This window comes from Vigna umbellata, chromosome 7 (assembly GCF_029865625.1).
Source record: "Vigna umbellata cultivar VRB3 chromosome 7, Vumbellata_1.0, whole genome shotgun sequence".
Taxonomy (NCBI): domain Eukaryota; kingdom Viridiplantae; phylum Streptophyta; class Magnoliopsida; order Fabales; family Fabaceae; genus Vigna; species Vigna umbellata.
Window position 1 is genome coordinate 17855890 of NC_142171.1, and position 15910 is coordinate 17871799.

General features: G+C 35.3%; 2 protein-coding genes and 1 pseudogene across 3 annotated transcripts; all 3 read right to left on the reverse strand.

The window, feature by feature from the left end:
• Positions 1–651: 651 nt before the first annotated feature.
• On the reverse strand, positions 652–6261 carry LOC124823040 (protein AGENET DOMAIN (AGD)-CONTAINING P1). 2 transcript variants are annotated; one of them, XM_088094071.1, is made up of 5 exons: positions 5641–6261; positions 5456–5526; positions 2681–3292; positions 2065–2559; positions 652–894 (listed from the first exon to the last, which is right to left on the reverse strand). In XM_088094071.1, exons 3-5 carry the CDS (start codon positions 3131–3133, stop codon positions 880–882), a joined length of 963 nt encoding a protein of 320 aa, XP_087950197.1. In that variant the 5' UTR covers positions 3134–3292; positions 5456–5526; positions 5641–6261; the 3' UTR covers positions 652–879. The 2 variants fall into 2 exon arrangements, with proteins under 2 accessions (XP_087950197.1, XP_087950198.1); XM_088094072.1 differs by lacking the exons at positions 5456–5526; positions 5641–6261 and having other exon boundaries at positions 2681–3327.
• Positions 6262–9226: 2965 nt separating this feature from the next.
• On the reverse strand, positions 9227–13669 carry LOC124823131 (alkaline/neutral invertase A, mitochondrial-like). Its single transcript, XM_088094070.1, has 6 exons — positions 12757–13669; positions 11675–11834; positions 11301–11512; positions 10524–11017; positions 10258–10306; positions 9227–9863 (listed from the first exon to the last, which is right to left on the reverse strand). Exons 1-6 carry the CDS (start codon positions 13447–13449, stop codon positions 9537–9539), a joined length of 1935 nt encoding a protein of 644 aa, XP_087950196.1. The 5' UTR covers positions 13450–13669; the 3' UTR covers positions 9227–9536.
• Positions 13670–15107: 1438 nt separating this feature from the next.
• On the reverse strand, positions 15108–15590 carry LOC148195280 (putative protein phosphatase 2C 1 pseudogene; annotated as a pseudogene).
• Positions 15591–15910: the final 320 nt, after the last annotated feature.

The following is a 15910-nucleotide window of genomic DNA, read 5'->3' on the forward strand; positions in this document are numbered from 1 at the left end:
AGAAACCACTAACAAGATAACAGTATGCCAAGAAATTAAAGATTAAGGATCATCTGCAGTTGAAAAGAAACTGCAGGATCATGAGTCTTAAATCTAAGGGTGAACAATTTTTAACTTACTATTTATTTATAATTTAACTGTAAACTTTATTTTTAATGATTGGGACTCATGTAGATAATGTTTCAGCAGCAGAGAATCTGAGCTGATGAAGTAATGTACTTTCCTTATTTTGCTTATCTTTATTTTGGGTATAATTAAGTGATCAATTTTTAATATTTAGGAAGAAGTTTAACATCAACGTAATTAAAAGAAGCATTAGGCCCTACCAACCACCACTTATCAAGTTTTAATTGCCAAAATAAACCGACATTAATGCGCCAAAAGAAAAGTCGCGCTAAAGCAACAAACACATTGGACTTGACTATTTTACAGGAGTGAAAAGCTATGGCGCGCTGCTCTTCACGTCGTTGATTCGAATTAAATACTCACAATACACGACACATAATACTAATAATTGTAAGAATACTAATAGCATTTTTTTAGTAAAACATTTTTCTCGTTATGGCTTATCTGTTATTCAATGCAATCCATGATATTTGTCATTAGGAAAAATATTGGTGTTGCACGTAGCAAATCAAATGACAAAAGGACTGCACACAAGCAAAAATTGCAATTTCGAGAGAATTATGTACTGGCTATACTTACCAGAAAATGTCAAAGGTCAATGTCTAAAGCAAAGCTACACAATCAGAATCTAAAGTGGTCATTAGCATATCCGGTGAGATGAGTTCGAGTATGGATCCGAACAAACTGGTAAGTTCTGACGAGTGACTGAACCGAATCCGGGTTTTTTCTTCTACCTCTTGTTATCTTCAGCGTTCACAACTTCATCGCCTGAAATTTTTTAACCAAAGGCGTTGAAAGCTAGTAATCATCTAAAGATTATTTTTTGCATGAATTAGTATTATATGATTCAATAACTTGAAATTCAACAGTATATCAATTACTTGGCCAAGATGACTACTATTCATCTTTTATTTTCAGTGGCAACAATTTGTCATTGGTCACTTCATCAATTGGATATAAAAAACCGTCTTCCTCCATGGTGATCTTAAAAAAGAAGTTTATATGGAGCAATCTTGAGTTTGTTGTTCGGAGGAGTTTGATATAGTATGCAAATTGCATCACGCCTCAAGCGCTTGGTTTGAAAAATTTAGGTGATATAGTATGCAAATTGCATCACACTTTATATGGCCTCAACCAATCACCATGTGCTTGGTTTGAAAAATTTAGGTCTATTCTTCAAAAGTTTGGGCTAAGAAGTAGTGAAGTAAATCATTTAGAACAGGTTTGGATATTGTTCCTTTAAAGAACAATATAGCAGCTGACCCCAAAACAGTATAGCAGGATAGCATATAGCAGGAATTCTGAAAATTTTTATTAGCTTATTCCAGCATACTATATACATAAGAATTCTCAAAAGTGATCAAGGCTAATCAAAGTGTGTGACATTTGAATTGAATATAGAAAGGCATAGGTGCATTAAACACATAAAAAATAAAAAAACTACGCTACCCTAGTGCCAGAAGACCAAAGAAAAACTTTCAAGTAAATATAACTACAAAATTCAAGTACAAGTTTTCAAATGGGAATCATCCATCATCATCTTCTAATTTCAAGTCTCTATCATTTTGACTATTGCAGTTATAGATTTCAAGTTTAGAAATTGAAATCCCAAATTTTGTCTCACTACACCTCCACGGTAGCACTATTTAATATCTGATTCCGACCTACTAAACCTAGTCACTCAATTATTTATGTTGGTAATTATCTTAACATGATTAAATGCAAATTTTCCAGATAAAACCATCAAATTAAATGACAATGAACCTTCATATGCTGAATTTTCACATGTGAATCTAACATGAGAATATACATTTTCAATCAAGATAGAGACTGAAATGAATCTCAAACTACTTTTTACTATAAGTTGTCATGTGAAATTCTTAAAAAAGTAATAACATGCATGCATGATCAGAGAGTTTCAGTAAATACTGTGCATACCTTAGAAGGCATAGCCCATTTTCCATGAATCCAGTCCTGATGCAGCCTCAAATGGGAGTGATGAAACTCTAGTTCCTCGTTAGAAGACCTGAAATAAATCACATACTTGGAGTCGGCAAGAACTTTTGAAATCACACCCACCCACCAACCGTCATTGTACAGGGCATCCACTTCGTCAAGAAGATTGAATTGACCGTCAACATTAGTATTGGGCGGAGGAGGCCTTATGTGAAAGATATCAATCTCCTCTCTCAAAAGATTAGAATCATCATCAGCTAACAGAGTCTGGTACTCAACAACGAACTTGTCATTTCCCTTTGCTTCAACAATAGTGGCTTCAAACCAAGCTCCACTGAACCCCTCTTCATCACTGCTAACCTCGACTATAGCCCCTTGGACAAATTCATCTGGCTTTGCAGCTTCATTAGATTCATCTGGCTTTGCAGCTTCATTAGATTCATCTGGCTTTGCAGCTTCATTAGATTCATCGTTTTTCTGTAATTAACAACACTGTCGTCATAACATTAAACTATAACCAAATTAAGCCTACTCCTCTAGTTTAAAATTTTCAGGTTATGACCCTGAATATATAAATAAAATTAAGAGATGAATATACCTGTTGGAGTGGCGGGACCCATTTGTGATCGAACCATTCTCGATGGATTCTGAGTTGTTCTTTGGAAAACACTAATTGCTCCTTGGACGCCCTGAAATACACTGCAAATCTGTCATTCTCTAATTCCTCAGTTATAAATCCCTCCCACCAACCGTCGTTATAGAATGCGTCAACCTCATCCCCAAATTTGAATATTTGGTCTGTCTCTGGTGGGAGGATGGGCCGCAGTTGACGCATATGCAAAATTTCCCTCAAATGCTTTGAGCTTTTATCGTCTGCCATCAGGTTGTGGTACTCTACTAGGAACCTGTCAGAAGCAAGATGGCGGATGATGGTGCCGGAAAACCAGGAGCCACGGAAGCCTTCATCCTCAGAGCTGACTTCCACCACAGTACCTGGTTTGAAGAAGGCGGCGGAACCCGATGCACTTTCGGTTTTAGGCTTCGGCACCATTGTATTCTTGGTTTAGGGTTTGTACCAGTTGCGGAAATTTAAACGGAACGGAATAAGAGAGAATGTGTTTTATATATGCAGTTGGCGGGAATGCGAAGATACTAGTCTCTTCTTGGGAACTCTTCACATTCTAATGCGTATGCAGTCTTAATTATTCTTCTGCAACATATATTTATTTATTGGAATCTTTTTTTTTACAACTCAGCTAAGAAAATTTTATAATAAGTATAAAAAGGTACAAAATATGTAAAAGAAATAAAGGGTTTCCTATAAATTGTTTGATGAAATCTTGATAATTTAGGTAGAGAAAATCAATCTCTTTCAATTGTCAATTAAAGAAAGAAAAAAAAATTAACATTAAAAGAAAAGAATAATAAATTGAGGCCATAAAAATAATCTCATAATTTGGGAAACATAAATATTAAGCAGACATTGGGAAGAAACAATTTAGCACAACGGTAATGCAAGTTCAGTATGGATTATTTATGGCTTGCTTTGGAGTTAGTAAAAATTGGAATTGATACTTAAGGCTTAAATGACTTTTTGTAGTCTCATCACACACATTCTTATTTGTATTCATTTTACAATGAGATGATCCTTGTATTTGTAAATGTTTGATTATGTGGAAATATTTATAAGTATATAGAAATATTTTTTGTAAAAATAAATTTAGGAAAAAATATTAATATAATGTGCAAGATCGTTCAACCAAATTACTAAGATTTTGTTAAAATAAACTTGTTAAAAGTTGTAGTTTTGTTAATAAGAGCATATTGTAGGATAACATTTGACTAAACAACTTATTTTTTAATAATTAAAACAAATAAAATGAAAAAAAATATACATTAAAACAACTTTATTATAAACTACGTTGTTATTTTTTTGAGTTTTTTTTTCTATGTAATTTCTTCTGTAAGTTTTAGGCTTTTGAAATAAATAAAAAACACTTATTTTAAAATTAGTAATCATTTATATATATAATTTTGTTTGTATATAATATAACCTAATACATTATTTATTTAAAATTTAAACAAGATATAGAATTATTTGATTAATTTTGAGTTCCAACATTTTACCAAAAACATATTTAATACTCTCTATCTTTCTTCTGACAGCAGTTTGAACGTTTTTTTAACTAAAAAATTAACTTTTATATTTTCAATAAAATATTAAATGACTTATAATATCTTCTTCACTGGTCCTGTTTCAAGATGTGTTTATGTACTATTATATTTTTATCTTTCTTAACAAAAAATAATGAATAGAAAAGAAAATTATTGTAAAACCAACTATTAAAATGTACACAGGCCTGATCAACAAAGATAAATAAATTATATGATTGTAATGCTTTGTAACAAAATTTAATATAACAATAACAGCAAAACAGATTATTATTTATAGTTGTTTAAATAGGTTTACTTGTTAGGGTTAAAATGTTTTTTTTAATCATATAAAGTTTCAGTGTTTTTACCACTTTTATAAAAAGTTTTGGAACAATCCAACAACAAAACTGCAGACCTCTTCTCAGATCAATCCAACTCCTTCTCAAGTCACTTTTATTTCTAATACTTCACTTTAATTTTTCAAACTAGAAAAATCAGTCTAATTGGCTTCAGCGGCATAAATATTTGATATCAAGGCATAAGTTCCTATTGGCTTCATATCCGAATCCCTTATAACATGCTAATTTGGCCACACTGGGTTGATCATGCAATTTATAAGCCTCTCATATAGACCCATCTGACTGAAATTGTATATTCTCAATTAGTTAACAAGTTTGCTTCACTTTTTCAGAGCTATAAGATAAAATGTCTCAGTCCTTCACCCACTAGTCCTGGCCACAAGCAATTGTGATAAACAATATCCTATCTAGTTTAGTACCTTATCCTACAATTTCATTGAAAAGTTCAGCAGCTTTTCTACCATATCCATGATCCCAGAGGTCATTCACCATTGAAGTCCAAAAGACCAGATTTGTGAATAACATTTGTTAAATATTTCTTGTGAATAAGCTGTATTTCCACACTTGGCATACATATAAATTAGGGCATTGGATATTTCCAAGTTGTTATCAAGGCCTGTATGAACTATTACACTGTGAAGCTGTTGGCCACAAGATAGAACTGCTAAGTTAGTAAATGCATCTATAGGAGAAGCAATCTTGATTAAAACTTTCTAAATCCAGCTATCAAAGTATTCAATGTGACGATGATGTCTTTCCAAGTCATTTCAGATAATAATTGTTTTGACTCTGAAAACATAATGACACTATGTGTAGCATGGAATGCATAATAGGAAGGTTGGACTCAACTCCATACTTACCCTAAAAACCGAAACAAATAAAGACAGAAGTGCGGGATTGAGAAGCTAAAGGGACTTGGTGGTCCTTCCTCCTGTTTGTCAACAAGAAATTGTGTTGTGCTATTTAGAACACTAATAAATAAAACAATTAAGTAAAAATAGATATGGCTTTGAAGCAAGACAAGAGGGATTAAGAAAAAACATACCAGAAACATTTGACAGAAAATTCTAAGACCATGGCATATGTCTGTTCTGAGTGTATCCAGTGGTCAAAGTAGTCTGACAGTCATAAGTTTGGTTGTGATATCATTTTTGTGTAGTCCATGGCATTGCAGCAAGTGGCATACATGTCTATGAGTGCATTGTCAACATATATGAATTATCCTAGGACACCAATCTTGATAGCCAAAGCATGAGCTAATTGGCCACACAAAGAGCTTTCAAACCCTGCATTCAAAATAGCAGATATGGTGAATTCAATGGGCTATGCCCCATCTCTGAGCATTTGAAGAAAGACACTCCATCCATGCTTATAGCGATTGCACAAATTGTTTCCATTGATGATGGCATTTAGGTGATCACATTTCTATGGGGCATTTCTTCAAACAAAACACATGCCTCTTTGATTGAGCTCTTATCAAGAAGAATATTAAAATATCATTGGCTAAATGGTCAAATCCTTAGGGGGAAACAGTTCATTCAATTGGATGCTGTGAAGATAGCTTTTTACCACCAAGGTTGAATTGAAAACCAAAAGAGGACAGTAACTTCTCAGTAAACACCATCTTCCAAAAATGCCCATGCAACCAACTCTTTGAAGAATGAGTTTCCCTTAGTAGATGATTTATTAGATGAGCTTCCTGGATCTTCAATCTTATCCAAGATTGACCTTCAGTCTGGCTATAACCAAGTGAAGATGGATCCCTTCGATGTGTACAAGATAGCTTTTAGGACTCATAGGGAATACTATGAGCATGTAGTGATGCCATTTGGTCTCACTTATGCTCCAGCAACCTTTCAGTGGTTAATGAATACAGTATTTCAGCAATTCTTGAGACGACACTTATTGTTCTTTTTATCATATTTTGGTATATAGGAAGACCTTGGAAGAACACTTGGGTCTGTTGAAACTCACTCTTAGGAACAATTAATTGTTCGCTAAGAGGAGTAAATGCTATTTTGTTGTTTGTAAAGTAGAACACCTTGGCATTTCATTTATGGTTCAGGCATATCTACAGATCCAAATAAAACTGAAGCTATGCTCAACTGCCCTCTTACACAGACTATCGAACAATTGAGAGGGTTTCTTGGTGTCGTGGGATATTATAGAAGGTTTGTGAAAGGGTATTGAATAGTAGTAAAACCCTTAACTAATATGTTAAAAAAAATGGATTTAGTGGGACCCTAGATGCTAAACTGGCATTTCAGAAACTGAAAGAATTGCTCAATTGTACTCCAGTTTTAGCTCTTTCTAATTTTTCTAAAGTTTTTGTGGTGGAAGTGGATGCCCCGGGCGGTGGAATAGGAGCAGTTATTATGCAAGATCAACACCTTATGCTTATATCAATAGAGTCCTCTAATCTGCAGCAACAATCTTTGGCCACACATGAGGAAGAGTTATTAGCTGTTGTCTTTGCGACTCAGAGATGGAGACACTACCTTTTGAACAGGCACTTTAATGTCAGAACAGATCATTACAACCTTAAGTGTATACTGGAGCAGAGGTTGTCAATAGATTTTCAGTGAAAATGGCTAGTTAAACTTATGGAGTTTGACTTTTCAATAGATTATAAAAGGGGCTAGAAAATGCAGTTGTTGATGCTCTTTCAATTGAATACAATAGTCTTCCTATGCATCAGTTACAAGCTCATTGGATAAATAAAATTCATTTGTCATGGGTGAATGATGCTAACCTACAGAAGCTAATCAAAGAAATTCAAGAGGGATCAGTTTCTCAAAATCATTATAGATGGCAGCATGGAGAATTGAGAAGGAAGGGCAAGTTAGTTATTGGCAATGATCTAGCATTAGGGAATGATATTTAAAGTGGTTGCACACTTTTGCTGGGGAAGGACATTCAGGGATCAATGCTACTATGAAACCGGTTTAAGATGTGGTATATTGGAAAGGGGTATAATGATGTCAAGAAGTTCATCCAACGATGTACAATTTGCCAACAATGAAAAATATGACTCTTCAGCGGCTCCTGGTTTACATCAACCTCTTCCAGTTCCTGAACAAATTTGGAAGCATGTCACTATAGATTTCATTGAGGGCTTGCCAAGTTCATTCAGTAAGAACGTGATATTTGTAGTGGTTGACAGATTGAGCAAAGCTGCATATTTTATGGATTTGTCCCATCCTTATACAGACAGTGATGTGGCCAATCTTATATGGATAATGTGTTTAAATTGCATGGATTCCCAAGCACCAGCCCCAGTGGCAGAGATCCCATTTTTATCAGTTAGTTCTGTTAAAATTTCATGACTTTGCACGGGATTTAGGTTCAGCTGTCATCAAGTTACCATCTGCAGACAGATGGTCAAACTGAAGTTATCATTTAATAGATGCTTGGAAACTTATCTGAGATGTCTGTGTAATGATGGTTCTCACAAGGGATCAAAGTGGCCGCCATTGGCTGAATGCTGGTACAACACTTCCTACCACACTGCTACTAAAGCTACTCCTTTCGAAATAATGTATGGACAGCCAAACCCAATCAATCTCCCTTACCTCCCCAGAGAATCAAAAGTAGAATTGGTGAACAAAAGTTTAATCAAGAGAAGAAATTATGAAATTAATCAAGTTCCACTTGAGAAGAGCCAAAGAAAGGATGAAACAGGTTGCTGATAAACATAGAAGTGATAGCAATTTAAGATTAGAGATTTTGTCTATGTGAAGCTACATCCTTATAGACAGGTATCAATGGCATTCAGGCACAATTCTAAACTGAGTCCTAAATATTTTAGCCTCTTACTGCATTGGTAGTGTAGCCTACATACAGGCTTGTCTCTCAACTCAAGAAACATGGGGGCAACTTGGCTACTGCCACTTATCTTCTTTACCAGCAAGAAGATATTTTTGCGGAAAAGGAGCCTGAACGTATCGTATGATAGCTAGAAGAAGAGGCATGCCTGTTACTAAAGGCCTTGTGAAATGGAAACACCAGCTTCTAGAAGATGCAACTTGGAAATACTACTACGGTTTGAAAAAGAAATTCCTAATCTTCCATCCTTGAGGTCAAGGATTCTTTCAAGGGAAGGGCCATGTTAGGAAACTTGTATAGCCATTAGTCGGTTAGGACTAGGCTGCAGTAAGTCAATAGTAAGGGGTTAACTCTGGTAGGAGTTAGTTGATCAGTTTTGCTATATAAGCAACTCCGACCTTATGTGAAGACATTCAATTGACGTTTCTCATATTCTTGTATTCTTCTTCTCAATTCAATGTGGCTTTCAAAACTGTTTCTGTTCGTGGTTCCCTATTGTTCCTCAAGTTCTTCGGATCTTGCACTACTAGAGATTTTTTTTTTTAACAAAAAAATAACTATTGAAATTATCACTTGATAAGTTTCTGGACTCAGTATTTCTTTCACAATATCTATAATGTTCTAGTCAAGGGTTATAATTATAATTTACCTTGTAATGCGTCCTTTTAAACTAAACGGTGAATCATTAATCTTGGTAGTGTTACAGCCACTGTTCTCTGCAAACATCCTATACGGCAACCTTGACTATATGATTAGTAATGTCCTTCAATCTTAAGACCAGTGATGAGAAAGTGAAGTCAAACACGAACCAGAACAAGGTAAAACAATTGTATTGGGAGATAAAGAAACTCTTACAAAATGCTGAAAAGGAGCGACTGTATAGTGTGAAATAAATCAATGTGAATATTAGTTCATATACAAGAAGAGGACGTACTTTTAACCTTCTATTTCCTCATTGTTAAAATAAAGTAAGAATTGCCATCCTAGAACAAAGGAACGCCTTCTCAACCATAATTATACCAATGCAGAATATGTTAACCTTCCTATGTAACTTTTACTATAAGCATATACCAATGATCCCCTGAACTCTGAATTTCACACAACACTAGGTTTTCATCATACAAGAATCTGAGACCTGGCAGCACCACGGGAACACCTTTTCCTGCCATTCTTGCTAAGTCCACAAACACATATGTCTAGAAGCTCATAATCCTCCTCCCAGAATAACCTGGATGCCGTCTCAGGATCTTTCAAAAGCATCTTGGATGTAAGGAAACCAGCTATGGTCCATGTTTGATACATCCGGGCTTGTTTTCCGATAAATTTTCCAGTGCGTGTATCATAGTATTCAGGCCAAGAATCAACTGGCAGTCTTTTCTCAGCCAAAGCAACTGCTTTCTGGGCAAGTTCAGTCCTCCCCATTTTGATGCATGCCAGCGTGAACTGAATATGAGATGAGGTGCAAGGGAATATATCAGAAATTAAAGCAACAGTTCATGACTTGACAGTTGACATGCAAGGTCCCAGCAACAAAACTGGAAAATAATTTTGTTTTATTTATAAAATATTTTGCTCTCAATTAAAAAACCGAGGAAATAATCTCTCTGGATATTTTTCTCTTACTTCAGGTTCTGCAGTGTATGGTTTTAATTTCCACTTTACCGCATTATAGTAGAATGAGTTTCTATTGGTGACCTGGTATGTATTCCTGCCATGCTTATTATTATTCCCCATTGAGTTCAAAGGTTTAGGTGGTAAGACACAGGCCAAAGAGAATAGCCAACAACGAGTCTTAGCTTTCCTTAAAATACACCCATTGCCATCAGGAAAAATTTACCTGCCACAGAAGGGTTGGCCAAGATCCACCATTGTGATATGACCAATGGCTGCAAAAGTTAAGCACGGTGTTTAGGTTAAGATGCACACAGTAGCAGCAATTCTGATTACAAAGACTAACAAATAATAAAAATGGAATTCGCAGTTCTGACTACAAAGACTAACAAATAATGAAAATGGAATTCAACAAATGTGCTTCATATTAAAAAAGAATCAAAATTTTCAGGTCTGCAAACAACAAAAAGGAAAATTATGGTATGAACTCACGTATTCTTTGGGTCAGAACCAGTAGTTATGCGCCACTCTTCATTATCCAAGGCAGGATAACATATCTTAAGAGGCATATGGCCCACAAGATCATCCCATTTTGCTTCTATCAGATTTAAAGTAGCCTGGTTCTGTCTTGGGGTGCCCAATGACGATACAATGGACCAAAGATTTCCAAGTGTGAAAAACCTGAAGTCCATGTGAGCTGGCTGCAAATTCCCAATCAGATATCCACCTTCTTCTGGAATCCAATCCATTAACCACGGTGGAATTTGCTCTGGATAGATGTTGAATTTATTGATGGCATCCATGGAGTACTCTTCTGTTTTATACCTGTATATTTCATTTATCTTTTTCATGTCCACCCAATAGTATTCTCTAATGTGGAATGACAAAGCGCTGAGCCGGTTGTTAATAGCTCTAATAAGATTATCAGTTCCCTCAGTTACAACAAGCATCTCACGTGAGCAGCGAAGAGCTGAGTAAAATAATGCCTGAAAAGTAAAACTGCCACAGCTAAATAGAAGGATAATATGTGAAAAAGTAGAAGTACATTGCAGAAACCACGTTGCCTGAATTGAGAGTTTTATCTTTATTTAGCAGACAGATTAATGTGAGCTGAAGCATATGCACTAAAATAACATACTTCAATGGAACGGGAGCATATAATGATAGATGCATAGACTTGGGCAATTTCAAATGTGTAATACAGAGCATTGTACAATTTTAAACAGAACAGCAGAAGAATGAAAAAGCTTATAGCATAGTTAAACTTACTTGGATCTCAAGGGGGTGACCATGAATCCCCATCCTCCTGTCTATCATGCAAGAACCATCAGTGACTAGCAGAGAAGGAAACATATCGAAACCATCTGTTAAACACAAGTTAAGGATCATTTTTAAGCCTGTTTGAACATCAGCCCTTTCTTGCAAGCTGCAATCTCCTGTGAGCTTCCCGTAAGCCCGCAAGAGGATGATCCACCACAATCCTATCGAGAAAACAAAAACAGAATTAATAAATGAAAGTTCTTTTCCATACTACTCAAATAATATTTTCCAGAGTTCTCATTGCGTATGTACAACTCTAGCAATTTTCAACATATTCCTCTATGGGAAGTATTTAAGAAACTGCTAAATAATCAACTGCTCACCTGAATCTACAGGTGCAACGCGACCAATAGCTGATTCCCCGAAATCAGGATCTAAAACTTCTTCATGTTTATCTTCGTCCAGAGCTACAGTTCTAACTTTGAAACTTGCAGGCATCAAGCCCTGCCCTGGACTGTAGCAGTCCACTGTTTTCTCCCAACTCTTTTAACAAAAATGTATAATATTAACAATCATTTCTGAACAAAATTTTTAAACACTAAATGAATCTTGCTACACAAAAATCACTTTCTTTCAGGATCAATCAATTACAGACAAAACACTGAACTGTAAAATATATTCATCCAAAAAGGAGTGCTAGCAACACAACACGGACATTACATCACGTATAATAAAACAAAAGTGTATATATATATATATATATATATATATATATATATATATATATATATATATATATATATATATATATATATATATATATTGAAAATCATTATAAGTTATTTATTTAAAATTATCTATAACAAGATTAGCAAAATATAACAATTTAAATATATTCTTACCAAATACAAATTGAATCTAATCCATTTATCTAAAATAAATAAAAAGTAAAAGAGGATTCATTTAGGACATTTTATCATCTTCTTCGTCATCTAATTGAAAAAGAAAGACACTCTACTCGGAATTGACAACTTTAACAATTTTCATATTATATAAAGATATAAGAAGAAAATAAATAAAAATATTCTAAATAATGCATATATATAATTCAAAACATTCTTGATTATATGTGATTTCTGGCCTATTTTCATAAACATAATAGAAACTTCATAATATTCTTAGTTATCATAGAATACAGTGTGTATCTGCCCTTACTAAGGTTGTTTTAGTACTATGTCTGCCAGAAACCCAACAAACGTTTGTTTAATTTGACAATCCTTTTCATAGCTAGCAACTCGCTTTTTCTATAACATTTTCTACTATTATCAGAGTTTATTAAAAACTACTAAATCATGAAAATCATTTTGTGTAGTCCACAGTTCTTATTCTTCCTACATAGAAGGTATTCAAGTGATGAAGCACGTGATTGAATCATTAGGTGTCTGACTTCAAAAGGGTAGATTACCTGCAACTGCAAGGTGTGAAGAAGAAAGTTCTTGACAATCTCACTTTCTCCTCTAAGCAAGAAAGCAAGTGCTGATGGGATAAAATCCCTAAGAAAGACCTGATCATAATTCAAGGGTAGCTTGTCACCAGGATCATTTGCCGCCACAGTCCCCACAGGGTTGCCACAATAAGTCACAACGGCTCCCTGCAACAACTTCCATGCCTGTTTTTCCACATCTGACTCCTCCCATTTACTCTTCCCCACACTCACATTCACATCACCTAAAATTCTCTCATCTGTAACATCCTCATGAGAACTTTCCACCACCAAGGGCTTCACGTTATTCATGCCACCCTGTACGTAAATCCTCTCAAAATTCTTGTCATGGCCACGGCTCTCCACAGAGGTTGAGCAATTTCGAACCTTGAAGGTAGATACGTCCCTGTTGGACGTGATTAAAATAAAGGGCATTGTTAAAGGGGCGAAATTCGGAGAGGGCAAGCCAAAAACATTCTGCGCAATACCCTTTATGCGATGCATTTGCAAAGGCTGGTGATGATTGAAACGGGGTTTCGGGGAATTGCTAGCAATAGGAGGAGCATGACCTGAATTTGCAGGTGTGGACAGAAAAGGCGAAGAGTTCCGAGAACTGATGAGAATCCTGCGAATGGATTTCATGGCCCGGTTGCGAATAAGGACAATTGTGTTCATCGTGACAAAGAAATAAGAACGGCAACAGAGACAGAAACTAAGGAAATTTGTACGAAAAATATGTTAAAGACGATGTTATTAGCATTCGGGAATGAGAAATTTGGTGTTTGTAAGAATGAATGAGAAAGTTTAGGTTGAGTGGCTATGGCATCATGGCATGTGGGCTGAAGGCGGTGCTGTTGCCGGCGGGGAAGACAATATCCTTCGACACCTTTTCGATTTAAAACGTGAGTGGGTTATCCAAATATTAGTTTTAAAATATTTTAATTGGCTTAACTATTAATTTGATATCTACACCTGTCTGCACTTCAATGTTTTGATCTTTATAACCTCCCGGAAAATTTAAATACATTTTGTTTTTTGTTGTTTATTTTATAACTTTGGTCCTTGTAATAATACTACACTTTTATCCAACATAATAAATTTGACACAGATTTCTCCATGGAAAAATAAGAAAAACAACAATTTTGTCAAACTCATGAAATCTTAGTTGTTTCTGGAACATATAATTATTCTCCTAAAATGGAAAAATAAAATAATTATCAATATCACCACTAAAAATAATAGTTTGAGTTTTGTTAGTGAAAAAAAAAACTTACAAAAAAAAACAAGGTTTCCTAAAAAAGTATTAAATTTAATGATCACAAATAAAAACTTTACAATTCTAATTATATTATTTTCTTTTTCACTTGGTTCATAATAACATGACTGTCAATTACCGACTCGACTGGACGTGTCGAACACGATTTATCACTGTATAAATGTCTCCAAATATTTAATATTTATAAAAATAATATATATGCTTTTAGATTTATATGAAACAAAAAAATCATTTTGGAATCTCTCATAAATTCGTCCAAATGTAAAAAGTAAAAATATTTTTTTTTATAAAACCTAATTTAATTTTACAAGAACCATACAACACCAAATCATATTTTAAACAAATTCCTTTTTAAAATTTAAGTTTAAACCCTCTTTTTGGTCCTCGTATTTGTTAATAAATCTCAAGCGAGTTCTTATATTTTCAAGTGTCTAAATTAGTCCAATATTTTGAGCCAATTTTGTCATTTCCGTTAAATGTTCTCATACGGTGTTAACAAATGCTGAGCTGTAATTATTTTTTAAGAGGATGTGTCATTGTGATTAAATTTAGTGAGTGATGTGTTTTACCATCTCAATTCCACCTAACATTTAGAGAGCCTTCAATCTACGGTCTCCCGCACGACACGCTCCACCAGTTCTTCTCTTCCCTCCCCCTCTGCGTCCTCCCCCGTCGTTGCTCCACTGGCACCACCAACAACAACAACCACCACTCACAAATTCAATTAAACCTAACCGTTTCAAGCTCACAAATAGGAACACAAAATCAAAATCCCAATTCAACTCCAACTTCCAAAAATGCGATAAAAAACCTGCATAGAAAATCCAATGAACCTTCCCAGAAATCCCAATTTCAAGACCGCAATACACTAACAGGAAATCCCAAGAGAACCCAATCAAAAATCAGAGAAAGATGGAGAGGAAAGGAAGCTTGCCCTTGCGCCATTGTCAATACCAGATTGGAACCCTGGTAAGGTAAGAAATCAAGAAAATTGAAAAAGAATGGGAAACAATCATAACAGTAAAATAGTGCTCTTCTACTACCCACTTCACTATAGTCACAGCAGTGCTCCCATTGTAGAAGCAATCCACACAGAGTTCATTTTATCCTCTATGGAGGAATCCTTCTCAAATTCTACACTATCAAATTTTACATTCCCTTTGAAGCAAGTTTTACCAGACCCATTTCGCTTTGATTTAGAAGAATGCAAAAATGATAGTAGTTTAAGAGGTAGATCATCCCTAACTTTGCGTGCAACAAGATGACCGTGCGGACCATGCCCATCAAAAACACCACAAAAGATCATATCTTCAGACATAAAATCTTGCACAGATACAGATCCAAAATAGGATTCAGTGTCTAAAATTAACAGTCTCTCTTTAAGCAATACCCTTACTTCCCACACAATCATGGCATCCTGATTACTACCCTTGCGGCCCTACTGCGTAAAGATGCACGAACCCCGGCTCTTTCCATTAGAGAAAATTCTACTGGGTAAGGATGGTAAATGGTGAAGAGAAATAACATGATCAGAGAGCATTCATCGCCGGTGGGGCAGATGAATGCGAAGATCTTCCCGGAAGGGTAGATGTTCTGGTGGGGAGAACATTCACTGTTGACGAAGTAGCACTCTGGCCGGAGTATATCAGCGACGTCGGTGCGGATCCAGAGTCGGATCTAGTATGGCCCAGTTTGAAACTACACCCCTCTTTCCCTCAGTTCATCCATCTCCGTCGTGCAAACCAAAAGCTTGAGAAAGGAAAAGGCTCAAAAGGAAAGACGAAGACGGTGAATAATGATGAAGACTCTGAACAAACATATCCCTAATGCAAGTTCAAGAAAAAAAATCTCTAATTTCCT